Source organism: Geospiza fortis, unplaced genomic scaffold (genome assembly GCF_000277835.1).
Source record: "Geospiza fortis unplaced genomic scaffold, GeoFor_1.0 scaffold57, whole genome shotgun sequence".
Lineage (NCBI taxonomy): Eukaryota > Metazoa > Chordata > Aves > Passeriformes > Thraupidae > Geospiza > Geospiza fortis.
The window spans coordinates 211745-225379 of NW_005054561.1; the positions used below are offsets into that span (position 1 = coordinate 211745).

Genomic DNA, 13635 nt, shown 5'->3' on the forward strand with positions numbered 1-13635 from the left:
CTATTTCTAGTATTTATCTATATTCTAGTATTATATCTAGTAAATTGCTCAGGCAGGACTTTTTGGCTCCTGTCCAATTCACTATCCTTAAGTTTGAGGTGAAGTTCCCCAGATCTTATGAGATGCCTTGTCACCTCATTGAGGAGAGAAACTTCTGGCCTTATTTCCTTTTTAAGGGCACAAAGGATAGTTTTGTGTCTTGGTTTGGAAAGACAGGAGTCTGCTAAGGAAGGCAGGAGTCTCCCCTGAAATGGAAAATGTAAACCCTCCCCACCCCTCCGAATTACTATAAATTTTAAATTAAGGGGCTCTCAGGCAAAAATATGGGAGCAGGAAATAACAGTTCTTTAATAGGGAAGAAAAAAAAGGATAAAATAAACAATGCAGTACACTAGAACAACACTGACAGAGTCAGAACCCATCCAGTGGAAGAAGAGGCAGCTGCTGTTCCTCTGGGGAATCCCATGGAGAAAGCCGTGCTGGTGTCCCAGAACCTCTGGATTATATCTGGGTAGCAATGCTTGGCTCCTCCCTCTGGGCTCACATCTCCCAATGGATGCTGCAGTTCTTATCAGTCATGCACTGACATTCAATAGTTGTTATCAGCAGATGTCCCCTCCCGAGGGAGGAGTGATTGTGGTCACTCAGAGAGAGAGATAAGGCAAACTGCCCACTTGACAAATTATAATCTGCCATACAGATGGTAATAGAAAACATCTTGCATTGCAATCTGGAACATTATGTCACTCCGTTAACAACAGACACATTCCTATAATGACTGAGACCCTTACCCCTGCCTGCAGGCCCTGAACTGCATCATGGAGATGGTGGAGAAGACGCGGCGCTCCATGGCGGTGCTGCGGCGCTGCCAGGAGGCCGACAGGGAGGAGCTCAACTACTGGAAGAGACGCTGCTCCGAGACGGCCGAGCCGCGCAAGGCGGGCACTGAGCTGCTCAGCCGCCAGCACAGCCCAGCCAGCGCCGACTCCGCGGGCAGCGGTGAGCGGGCACGGCGCATGGGCAGGGAGGGTGGTCCTGTGTGCCAGTCATAGGGTGGGCTTGGTTGAGCACTGCTGTGGATGGGACAGATGTGTTTGCCCTCGCTCAAAGTGCCTGGGTGACACTTGGCTGTCTCTGGGATGAGCTAGGTGGCCTCTGGGACACCTGGAGCCACACAAGCCATGTGTCCCTCTGATGACACAGGGCTCTGCAGGATGAAGCTTCTCCCTTGATGGAGAGTCCATGGCAGGGTGGGACCCACAGGTGTGGCGTTCACATTCTCTGGAAAAATCCCTTTGTGCCCAGGATTTTTCTCCTGGGAAGCTGAGAAGCCTCAGAAAAGAGGAAAACAATGCTTATCTCATTTGCTTCTCCTGTGTTGTGCTCGGCTAGAACACATTTGGAGATTGTTTACCCAAGGTGATTGCTTGATTGGACTCGTGTGAGTTGTTTTCACTCTTTGGCCAATCAGGGCCAAGCTGTGTCAGGACTCTGGAGAGAGTCACCAGTTTTCATTATTATCTTTTTAGCATTCAGTAAGTATCCTTTCTGTATTCTTTAGTATAGTATAGTATTCTTTAATATAGTATAGTATCATAAAGTAATAAATTAGCCTTCTGAGAACATGGAGTCAGATTCATCATTCCTGCCTTTGTTGGGGCACTTCCCAACAAATACTGTAACAGCCTGGTCAGAGAGAAAGAAAGCTGGATAAGTTTTCACATGAATTGGCCTGGGAAGCTTTAGGGAGCTGGAGATAAATAATGATAGTCAAATATTAAAACAGTCTGCAGGTGGTGTTTTTTAACAATCTGTTTTGCTGTTTTTCTCATAAGGTTGTTTACAAATGGGTGTCTTGTTAATTAGGCAATCATGTGAAATGTATTGATAAATTGACCAATCAGATGCACCTGTAGTGAACTAAGATATAAACGAAGAGAGGCTCAAATAAACAGGGCTTTTGCCTTTTTGCCTTCTGGGAAAAAAAAAACCAACTAAAAAACCCCAAAACAACAAAAAAAACTCCCAGGCTGTCACGTCCACCCAGTGCTTAAGTATTTTTCTCAAGGGTTTGAAGAGAGGCGACACAGGAAGCAGTTTCTGTCAGCGTCTAAAGGCGCCTTTGCTCGTGCTTTCCTTGTCACTGCTGGCCAAAGCTGGTCCAAAGCTGGAGGTGAAAAGGCAGGGAGGAGGTGTTAGCCTCCACCACTCTCCCCCTTCCAGTCCCTCTTGCCTGAAGGATTTTAAATGTCGGGGTCTATTTATTCTAAAAATACCAAAGGCCTTTGTAAGTGTAATAGCTACCTGTGTTACTAATTCTGTTTTTGTATCGTGAGTCAACTTTATCGAAGCTGACTGGTTTCCCCATCCAGTATGCAGGGGTTTGACTCTATAGAAAAAAAAAAGTCTAAAATGCTGATTTATTTGAGTGTAATTCAGATTTCCATGCAAACAAACCCACTGCAATTCAAGCTCTGGGGAAAAACCCTCTGATTATTCAGTAAGAAAAATGGATTTCTTCTAGCAAGAATAAATGTCAATTCGATGTATATTCTACTTGTTTGTATACAAAATATAGAGTGAATCCTCCTGCAAGGAATCCAAGTGCCCCTGGCTCCAGTTGCCACCAAGCCTGAGGAGCAGTGGGTGTATGTGACAGCCTGGGGGGCACAGCCAGCTTTTAGCCCTTCTATATTTAAGTATATCATGACTAATACACTTCCAGCCCCATGTTGATATAATTAAAATTTTTATATAAATTTGGAAAGCTGTTGCTTTCTCCCCTAGTGGGACCTAAGGATAATTTTCAAGCTCTATTGCTCTTGTGAGAAGGTTCAGTTAAGCATCAAGCAGCATCTCCAGGTGTCTTGGAGGACAATCTGTCCATCAGTTCAAGCCTTTGAATTGCCCTGGGATTGGGAAGTGCTGTGCTTAATGTAAACTGCTGGTGTACAGACTGATGCTCACAGCCTCTGGACAGTGCAGAAGTTGGATAACATACATTTATAAGCATTGCCTGTTGTTTTAGAGTACCAGGAGATAGGTTATACAGTGTCATAAATTATGTAAGGTGCTAATTAAACGCTGTAATTTATCATCTGGCTGTTTGAGGAGTGGCTTTACCCGTAGGAATCCTCTGCTTGGAGTTTTAGCTGGTCAGTCCTTCCCTGCCCGCGATGTCCTGAGCCACCACTGGGCACGTGAGCTGCAGCTGGGTGGGATGAGGCTTTGCCAACCTTTCCTGTGTCCCTTCCTCCAGCAGATTCCCTGAGGGAGTTCAGCAGCAGGTCGGGGACGGGCTATGTCACGGAGGAGATTTGGAAAAAAGCCGGTGAGTGTTCGTGGTGAGCGCGGCCGGGATCCCGCCGGATCACCAGGGTAAACACAAAGCACACATGCTGGGGGCTTGCTGTGCAGAAACAGCAGGAGCCCAGCTGCAGCAATGCCCCAGGGTGTGCACATCTAGCTGCCATCATCCCCACCCTGGCTTTCCCAAAGGGCTCTGCTCCCCCATGATGCCATGGGGATCCCATGGCTGTCATGGAGGAGATTTGGAAAAAAGCCAATGAGTGTTTGCGGTGACCATGACCGGGATCCCGCTGGATCACCCAGGCTAAACACAAAATTGGGGATTTGCTGTGCAGAAACAGCAGGAGCCCAGCTGCAGCAGTGTCCCAGGGTGTGCACATCTGGCTGCCATCATCCCCACCCTGGCTTTCCCAAAGGGCTCTGCTTCTCTGTGGTGCCACAGGGATCCCGTGGTGCTGAGCCTGGCCTCTCTGCACGTTGGATGCTGGTGCTGGGAACACGCAGCTGGAGCTGTGTTTCTCTGGGAGGCTCCCCTCACTGCCAGGGTGGGTGGGTGAGGCTGCTCTTTCCTTCCAGAAGAAGCTGTGAACGAGGTGAAGCGGCAGGCCATGTCGGAGGTGCAGAAGGCGGTGGCTGAGGCGGAGCAGAAGGCCTTTGAGATGATCGCGTCGGAGCGGGCGCGCATGGAGCAGACCATCGCCGACGCCAAGCGCCAGGCCACCGAGGATGCCTTCCTGGTCATCAACGAGCAGGAGGAGTCCACTGAGGTGAGGGCACAGCCTGGCAAGGGCTTGCCAAGGCTGCAGAGTCTCCAGGTCAAACCTGCAGGTCCCCCCCACCTTTTCACAGAATCATGGGTTGGGTTGGAAGAGACCTCAAAGATCATCTCATTCCAAGCCCCTGCCATGAGCAGGGATACCTTCCACTAGACCAGGGTGCTCCAAACTCCAGTCTTCAACACCTTTTCCTTTTAGAAGTCTCCCTCCAATCAATAACTAAAGCAATGCACCAATATAATCAAAAATCCTTTTTAGGTTTTGCTGGCAGGGAGTCAGCCTGAACAATGTCTGTGGACACGTCTGTGTGCAGCCACTGGGCACCCTGAGCTGGACTCAGTGTAATCGCCAGGCATTTTGTGGGATTGAAAGAGGTGTAGAAGCAAAGAGAAAAGGATGCTGGTGCATGCAGCAGTTTAGCTGAGAAGTTATGGTGGGGTACTTGATCTTTGCAGGAAAGAAATTGCTGTTTGTGAGCTTGAAAATAGGACGGGGCAGAAGCTGGGCTGCAGGAAAAGCCCTTGCACATTCCTGGTGGTCTGTGCCCCTACTTGCATGTTGGATAAGAAGGGATGGATCTTGGTTTGTCATAGCCAGTGCCATGACTGAATGGGTGCCTCAGAGAATCTCTTTCTACTCTGCAATCGTCAATCACCTTCCCTGTTGCTCAACATGAAGTTCACTTGGTAGAGCTTTTGAGATTTTGGGCAAAGGGGAATCACATGGCTCATTCCTGCACTACCACATCCCATCCATGTGGGGTTTGCTCCCTACTTTAGTTTCTCTGCACATAGAAGAGCAGAGGGTTTGCTGAGCAGAATTCTGATGGGACTGTGCTGTTCATGTCTGCTGGGATGTGGGGGCAGCAGGTCTAAACCTCCTGTGGGTTTCAGCTCAGATGGGGCTCAGGAAGTGTGGCCAGAACCATGGAATTCTAGGTGTTATTTCAGGGAATTATGTCCATAGTGCAATTCCCAGTGAAATTGCTGAGGGTTGAACGCACCAGTCGCATGATGGGAGTGGGTGGAACTGCTCAGGAAGCCATGGAAGGAATGAGGCAAGTAGTGATTTCTCCATAGGGGAATAGCAGAGGAGTGTCCTCCTCCTCCAGCTGTGCTGAGGAGCAGTCTGGGACCTCAGAGCTGCTGAGCACCCCTGTGCAAGCCCTAGAGCCCTTGTCTAAAAGCTGTCCTGTGTTCTGACACATCTTGTAACCTTTGCAACACAGTTGAAAAACACTTGAAATGTAAACAGCTGTGAAGCAGTGACCCAGTTTTCAAAGAACTACCACATCCTTTGGTAGGGGCTTTTTGGTCTCAAGTCCTGCTTCTCCTGGAAGGTGGAGGACCCCTGGGGACACAGAGGCTCTGGAGCAGCTGACTCCAAAGTGAACCGGTCAGGTGCTTCACTGCCAGCCCATAAATCACCACCATGAGCTGGTGGCTCCAGTGCTGAGCCTGGCAGAGGGAATCTCCCAACCCTTCGCCACAGCAGGGCTGCCTGGTGGAGCCCAGCACCTCCCAGCACCCCGCTCCCACAGCTCTCTGAGGGTGGTCACAGCAGCCGTGTGCCCACAAAGGCCAGCTCTGACAGAAGCTGCCTTCCCACAGCTGAGCTGCCCTCCCCAGTGTGTGTTTGCTACGCCCTGCTCCAGCTGCAGGGAGGCTGCTCTGCCATCCCTCCCCTCCCCAGAGCAGCTGCAGCCCTGATCCGGGGCTGGCCCCTTGCCCCGCACTCCGAGGGAAGCGCGGGAGCCACCAGCTGACACCTCTCCCTGCAGGCAGAGGGGCTTTGCTCTGCTTCCAGGCTGAAGCTCAGGCTCTGGCACTGCTTCCACCTGGCTGGGAGGCTTTCAAATGAGCATTTGCTTTTCCAAATTGGCCTGCTCCAACCTCTTGTGCAGCGAGGCAGGGTGCGGAGCAAATGGTGCCTGTGCAGCGCGCCGTGATCCCCGCCAGAGAGCACTTGGCTGGGAGGGAGACCAAAATAGAGCTGCTTAAAACAGGAAATAAAAAGGCCCAATAGCAGCATCTGCAGAGTGTTTTTCAGCCCATGCCTGCTGTTTCCTGTCTGTATTTGAGTGGGTCTAGGGCAGAGGATGTGCCTGGAGCAGTGTGACAGCGGCTGTGGGCAAAGAGCAGTGGGGGTTAGAACCGTTGCAAAGAGCTGGGAAATAGCAGGAATTAATGGATTGCTCGTTTTCATATTCTCAAATCTGGGCCAGAGGGGATGAACAGTCCCCTCCAGAGCTGAGTCAGCACCACCCTGCAGCTCCTAGGGAAACTAACCCCCTTTCAAGCACAGTGTCTTTGCTCTTGCAGAGCTGCTGGAACTGCGGCCGCAAGGCCAGCGAGACGTGCAGCGGCTGCAACATCGCCCGCTACTGCGGCTCCTTCTGCCAGCACAAGGACTGGGAGAGGCACCACCGCATCTGTGGGCAAAGCCTGCACGGCCAGAGCAAGCCCCTGGCACTGCCCACAGGCCGGGTGGCAGCCAAGAGCCTCGATGGCATCCCCAGCCCAGCCCTGGAGAAGAGCTCGGCCACCACCTCGCGCTCCTCCACGCCGGCCTCTGTGACAGCCATAGACACCAACGGGCTCTAGGAGGGAGGCTTGGCTTGGCTTCACTCCACTGGATGAGTTCCCTGGGGGGTTTAAAGCTGAAAAAGCCCCTGCAGCAACTGTTATCGCTTGATATATTTGACACATCGGGGCACCGACACTCCGGCCTTGCCCTCTCATCCTGCCTTTTCCTTTGTGGCTCGTGGACTGGGGTGAGCCTCACCTGCAGCATCTCCCTGCTCCTCTCAGGGGGACACCAGAGCAGTGCCAGGACCTGGGGGACACTGGGCACCTGCTCGGGGGACCTGGACTATGGGGAGAGCACTGGCACACGCTGAGGTGCTGAGGTGTGGTGCCCAAGCAGGGAGCCCTGTCCTTGTGGCATGCTCAGGCTTGCTTCCCAAGGTGCCAGAGCCACCACTGCCTCCTCCTGCCACCTTTCCTCCATAATATCCACGTTTGTTCCCTGCTCCCAGGCAGCTGTGCCTCAGCTGGCTGTGCGGGCCGGTTGTTGCTGTGAACAGACCAGAGCCAATTTCCCAGCGGGAGCATCTCATCCTCTGTGCAGTGGCAAAAGCTGAGCCCACTTCTGCCTCCAGGCTGGCAGCTGAGGGTTGCAGAGTGGGAGGAGGGGATTTGTCTGCTCTAAAACAAGAGGCAATGGCAGGGAGGCACTGCTGGATGGCCTGGATTCCATCCCAGTCTATGGTGAGACACTTGGGTGTTTCCTGGGGGGGCCTGTGCTGGGGGAACACGTGCACAGCAGATCTGGGCTGGGTGCAGGTGCCCTTTCCACCTGGGGGCCGTTGTTTTGTTTTTTCACTGCCTGGAAGCTGCTGGTTTGTGAGTTCCTGCTGTTGTTTTTGAGCCCAGGGATCCTCACTGCTGTGAGGGGTTGTTTACAGCCTGTGCTCTCCACTCACACTGGTACAAGAACAGCAGGACTGGGTGTTCTGCGTGGATTTTTATCCCCTGCTCCAGGGGATTCCTTCAGTGCTGCATCCAGAGGTGCCCAGGGATGTGCATCCACCTTCAGAGATTGTCCTGAAAGCCCAGGATCAGAGGATTCCAAAACCAGAGGATCACGAGGTCCCTGGGGGGAATGGAGCCAGCCCAGGGAGCTCTGTCCAGCACAGAGTCCCTGCTGTGGGGTGGAAAAAGGGATTGGGGGCACCCAGGGCAGTGCAGGGCTGGCCAGGAGTGTCCCACAGGGTGGCAGTGGCACAGCCTGTGCCAGGGAGGGGATGTGCCCTCCAGGAGCTGCTCCCAACTCTCCTTCTCCTCAGCAGAGCCCTGCTTGGCACTGTGTGTGTGCCACTGCTGGGCTGGAGCCCAACGAGGCAAGGAATGCCCTAATTATTTCTGATCGCTTTTTCAATTGGAGGCCAATAATGGAGCTGTAATGAGATGTCACAGGGGTGAGCAGGGAACCTGCTGCTCCAGCCCTGGCCCCTTGGGAAGTTGCTCTTGTGGGATGGAGCTGGTCTGCAAGGTTTTATTAAAAAGCCATGAGGTCTCCTGGTGTTGAAGTGAATCCCACAGCTCCAGGGGTCCTGGGGATGTCTCCCCTGTGTCCCCAGGAGTTGGAGCACACTGGCATTGAGGCAGCTCCCACTGCAGCCACCCTGACCTGCAGCAGCCCATCCTGGGGCTGGCAGGAAGGGATCTCCTGCCCTAAGGGACACTTCTGGAACAGCCTCAGGTCAATCCCACGTGGTTGTGAGTCCCCTCCTCACCAGCTTCACGCTGTGGGTGAGTGGTGGCAGTGCCAGGCTGGGGTGGGGAGGGGGAGCAGGGCAGGGCTGGAAGGAATTGCTTGTAAATAGATTGTCTTCCATAATTCTCATGCAACTTTGATGGCTGTGTATTAAAATTAACCCCAGTGTAAATGAATGAAATACTAACAGTCATGATTAGAATGATTGCTTCTTTTCTTTTTTGTTGTTTTTTTTAAAAGATGGAATGATAAATGTGAACTTGGGGTGTGGGAAGACATTGGGTTAAGGTTTCTATTTTTTTTTTTTTTTTGACATTTAATTCTGTAATAGAAATTTGTTACTTCATTCCTGTGCATAACTTATTTAATGTCCTGTATAAAGGAACCCAAACTGTTACAGATGTATTTAGTTTGTTCTACTCAAAAGTAGTCAATAAAAAGACTATATTCATCCTCCAGCTCCCCTTCTCTCTGGGAAGGGGCAGAAGTTTCCAACTGTGCTCAGGCAGCTCTTGGGGCTTTTGGGGGATGCTGCCACACCTTGGCCGTGGCCAGGGAACTTTTAGGGACAGAAATTTCCTCCCCTGGGGTGGTGATGCTGTGGGCAAAGCCTGGGGCAAGTGCAGGCAGAGCTGGAGTTCAGCCCTATCCTCAGTGATTTCTTTGAGTTTATAGCTCAGTGTGTTGTTTTCTGAGCTTTTTTAAAATGATCTTTTTTAATGTGAGCACAGAGCAGCCTGCAGGGTGCTGTCCCAGCTGCCACTGCCAGCCCTGGGTCCCCCAGGGATGCCCCTGCCCACACCTTGGCTTAGTCTGAGGATTTTGATCTCCAGGCTGCTGCAAACATTAATCCAGTGGTGAAAAAAGCCCCAAAACGGAGGGGTGAACCCCACATGGGGCTGGGGAGGCAGCTCAGGAATCCCAGAGCAGTGCCTGCTGCGGGGCTGCCCCTGTGGCTGCCCCTCCCTGACCCACCCTGGCAGTGCCCTGGCACAGCCTGTCCCTTCCTGATGGTGCTGCTGTGGCTCCAGCACCTCCCTGCATCCTTTTGTTTGTCACTCCCAGGGGCAGGAGTGTGGCCCAGGGCTCTGCTGCTGCCCTGTGGTCCCAGCAAATCCTGGCTTTGGCCAGGGGAAGCAGCAGGGATTGATAATTAGGGAGACAACAGGGTGCTTGGGGAATGGGGACAGGGCCAGGCTCTGCCCCCCATCCCTGGGAGGGGATTTGTGTTTGGGTGCTGCCCTGGGCTGGGCTGGCAGCAGCTGCTGTCCCTCCTGATCCCTGCAGGTTCCTCCTGCCTTCAGCCAGGTCAGCCCCTGGCACCCCAACCCGGGCAGCCTCTGCTGGAGCAGAAGAAGCCCCCTAAAACCCAGTGACCCCTGCTGTGCTGTCCCCCCTGGGTCACAGCCACCCAGCACAGCGTGTCTGGGGTCCCCAGGAGGGAGCTGCACCCCCTGCCCCTTCAGGCACAGCTTCTCCTGCCTGCAGCCAGGGGCTGGGGCAGAAACACCCCAGTCAGTGTTCTGCTGGAGCAGCACCCACAGGGACTGGGAGCAGAGCCTGGGGGTGGCAGCAGCTCCTGGGTGAGTGAGGGTTGGGGGTGCAGGCACCTCTGGTGCCACACTGGTGCTGAGGACAAGGATGATGTTCTCCAAGCCAGGGGGGTGGCTGGTTGTGGGAATCTGACCAATCTCATGGCTGCTGCTTAGCTCTAATCACAGTTCTGCTGTCTCTGAGGTTGCCTTTTGCAGCTTTCCCCAAACCCTCTGATTTCATAGATTCCCACAGCGGGTGTCCCTCCTGGCCCCTGTGCCCTCCACACTGGCTGTGACAATGCATTCCCCCCAGCTCAGCAGAGGCTCTGCTGCTGCAGCACCACCAAGGAAAGCCCCAGTGCCACCCTGGAGCAGGTGGGATCTGCCCCAGCCTTCCCCCCTCACTTATTCCCCCCTCCCCACTGCCTCAGCTCCACTCCTGGCACCTCTGCCCGGTGCCAGCGCTGGGTTTTGGGAGCTGAGCAGGGACTGGAGCCCCTCTGGCCTTCCCTGGCAGTGGGATGTGCTGGGGACAGGTTCAGCCGTGGGCACAGCTGCTGGGGCACAAAGCCAGCCTCAGAGCCACATGCTGCCAGCGTGGCAGGCCACGAGCAGGTACACCTTGCCAGAAGCACTTCAGGAAATATTTTTTTCCCTATAAAACACTCTTGACAACCCATATCAGGCCACCTGGCTCCCTGGGCTGGATGTCACAGCTGGCCAGGGCCGTGTCCCCTGCCCATCCCTGGGCAGCCCCAGAGGCAGGAGGAAGAGGAGCTGAGTGCAAGAGGGACTGAAGGCTCCTGGGGTGCTCCCCCCGGGGCAGGGCTGCCACCCCACCCAGAGCCCCCCAGGCAGCTCAGACACTGGCTTAGGAGCAGGAGAAATAAATAAATTAACATGAAAAGAGCAAAGGAGCAAAACACCGGCAGGGCCGAGGGCAGGCAGCCCCCGCTGGCCACAGGAGGGAGTGGAGGGACAGGGAGGTGACAAAGGTGACAAAGGCCGTGCCCACGTCCTCCCGCATGCTGATGGTGTCCTGGAGACGCTGCCCCGGGTCAGTTGTTGTTCATGATCCACCAGGAAGCTGGGAAGAGAGGGAAAGCAGAGAGCTGAGGGCAGTGTGAGACTGGGAATGGGGATTTGGGGTGGCTGAGATGGGGCATCTGACCCTGCAGGTCCCTAAAGCACCCACCCCACCCTGGGCAGGGAGCCTGGAGAGGGGTGAGCCCCTGGAACTGTGGCAATTCCTGCAGGAGAGCACTGGGAATATGGTCAGTGTTAGTGGGAGTGTGGTCAGTGGCACTGGGAGTGTGGTCAGTGGTACTGGCAACTCAGGAGCAGCAGGGTTCAGTCCAAATTAATCCATCTTTCATGGACTAATATTTTCCAAGACCCTGAAGTGATCCCTGAAAGTGAACTGGGGCTGAATTTGGTTCCCAGTCCCCACAGCTGGTCCCACTTCCATGGGTACCCTGGGAATGGCACATTCCCTGTGCTGGGCTCCCCCTGCCCCAGCTGGGCTGGAACCCCTGGCACTGAGCTGGGAGCAGCAGTATTTGCAGAGCAGGTTTAGGCTCAGGGGAAACACAAAATGAGGCACCAGGTGTATCTGGGCCAGGACTCAGCTCATCTGCTGCCTGAGCAGTGTCCCTGCTGCTGGCTGTCCCCACCCTTGGGCAGGGGACAGACCCCAGCTCACACAGCCAAACCTGCTGGGGACAACAGGTCTCACTCTGAGGCTTGAAAAATCTCATTTAGGTCACCCCAAAGCAATTTGTGCTCTGGAGGGAGCCCCAGTGCCTGCTCCTGCCCCGCTCCTGCCCTGTGCAGCACAGCAGAGCAGGGCTGGGGCAGCCTCACCTGGGAACAGCATGGTGGTCAGCAGCTCCGGGGACTCCAGCAGGCTGAGGATGGACTGCTGGAAAGTCTTGCTGCAGCTGGACTGCAAATGGCTGTAAAACGGGGTGTGGGGTCAGGGAGATGTGGTGCCAAGGCCCTGTGCCCACACAGAGCAGCTCCTGCACCCCCAGCACCAGCCCCCCAAACCCTTGATGGGGGTGTTGTTCCCCCCTGTGAGCTGCAGCCGGCCCAGGGCACACAGGGCAGGGCAGGGGACGGGCTGGGCAAGGGAAGGGAGCAGGGGGCACCCCCTGTGAGCCCCCCAGCCCCTCATGTGGGCACTGCCCCACCTTCTCCACGAGGTCACGTCCTGCCAGAACTCGTACAGGATGAAGCACGCCTCGTCAGTCAGCTTGCAGGCAGAGACACTGTGGGGACAGAGGGACCCTGAGCCCTGGGCAGGCTGGCACGGCCCTGGCACAGCCCTGGCATGGCCCTGGCACAGCCCTGACACAGCCCTGGCACGGCCCTGGCACAGCAAGGCACTGCTGTGCCCATCACTCTCCCCACGAGGCTCCCAAAGCACAGTCTGGGTGCATTCACAGCTCCAGGGGATCCCAAACCCAAATCCTGCTCCACAGCTCCGGTGCCCAGGTGGCAGAGGGACAGCCCTCACACTGCTCTTTGCTGCTGCCCAGCAACCAGCACCTTCTGTGTTTTATTATTTCTTACTGTGTTTTATTATTTCTTACTCCTCCCCAGCACTGCCACAGCTCATCCTTCCATCCCCTTGGAGCGGGTGTGTGTCACCCTTCACACGGGGGGAAACTGAGGCAGGGGGACAGGAGCTGAGCCCACAGCACAGCCCCCCAGCTCTCTGCCCCCAGAGTGACAATTCCCCCATTCCCTCGTGCCCAGGAGGGGCAGCCAGGCCTCCCTGCAGGGCTGGGGTGCAGCTGTGCCAGGGGAAGCAGCTGGGCTGGGCTGCAGCAGCAGCAATTCCAGCTGAGGCCAAGCCTTCCCTGCAGCTGCTGGAGGGGGCCAAGCCCGGGGGGACAGCACAGAATGTCACCAGGAGCTCTGGGGCTGTGTGCCCTGCTCCACATGAGCCTCTGTGATGCCCTGCAGGGACCCAGCCCCGCAGAGTGTCCCCAGGCTCAGCTTTGTGCTCACATGGAGAGCCAGCCCACAACACCGCCCTGCTGCCTCCACAAATAACCCTGATGAGAAAAAAACCCATCCATGCCAAACAAAACCCCTCCCATTCTCTCCACCACACGTGTCACAGCGAGCATCTTCCTTTTGTTCGGACTGAAAATGTGAATTTGTGCTGTTGAAAGTGAAGAGCTGAGGAAGGACACTTGAAACGGGAGCAGCAGGAACATTCCCTGCTGGAGGCAGCCTGGAGAGTCCCGTGGGACAGGGGAGGGGGCAGCTGTGCCAGCAGGGCCAGCCTGGCACTGCCACAGCCTGCAGGGCTCTGGGGCAGCCTTGGCCGCCCCAGGGGCAGCTTCAGGTGCTCGTGGCAGCTTCCCACGGGCTCTCCATCCACCAGAGCTCTGCAGGAGCCCTGCCCTTCACCTTCCACTGCTGCTGAGCCCTTCAGTGCTGCATTCACTCACAGGAGCACAGCACAGCCACTCCTGCGGGCACAAACCCCCCGCTCCTCCCCAGGCACTGGTTCTTACTGGGAATACCTGCAGCACGTGGGATGGCACTGGGGGCACGCTGCCTGCCAGCTCCCAGCCCAGCCTCGCACCCAAAACACCCCACACAAACCCTTGTGTCCCCCGAGGGGCTAAAACCCCCAATTCTGGGGGAAACCCCCAAAACACCCCAAAAAGACCCCAAAAGAGAGTCCCCACTCACTGCAGGCAGCTGCTGTGGCCGGCCGT

At 55.2% G+C, this 13635-nt stretch overlaps 2 protein-coding genes across 5 annotated transcripts in view; one reads left to right on the forward strand and one right to left on the reverse strand.

The window, feature by feature from the left end:
* Positions 1-8816, forward strand: part of CBFA2T2 (CBFA2/RUNX1 partner transcriptional co-repressor 2) — a 38918-nt gene extending 30102 nt beyond the window's left edge. The window contains exons 8-11 of one of the 4 annotated variants that reach the window (XM_031064156.1): positions 804-999; positions 3260-3331; positions 3886-4076; positions 6407-8816. In XM_031064156.1, coding sequence (XP_030920016.1) covers positions 804-999; positions 3260-3331; positions 3886-4076; positions 6407-6688 — 741 coding nt within the window. In that variant the 3' untranslated portion in view covers positions 6689-8816. The remainder of the gene's footprint in view (positions 1-803; positions 1000-3259; positions 3332-3885; positions 4077-6406) is intronic. The other 3 variants (XM_031064157.1, XM_031064158.1, XM_005429639.2) reach the window with 3 other exon arrangements.
* Positions 8817-10769: 1953 nt separating this feature from the next.
* NECAB3 (N-terminal EF-hand calcium binding protein 3) overlaps positions 10770-13635 on the reverse strand; it is a 31879-nt gene continuing 29013 nt past the window's right edge. Inside the window, exons 10-13 of the mRNA XM_014310657.2 lie at positions 12417-12451; positions 12091-12258; positions 11762-11853; positions 10770-10985 (exon numbers count right to left, since the gene is read on the reverse strand). Coding sequence (XP_014166132.1) covers positions 10957-10985; positions 11762-11853; positions 12091-12258; positions 12417-12451 — 324 coding nt within the window. The 3' untranslated portion in view covers positions 10770-10956. The remainder of the gene's footprint in view (positions 10986-11761; positions 11854-12090; positions 12259-12416; positions 12452-13635) is intronic.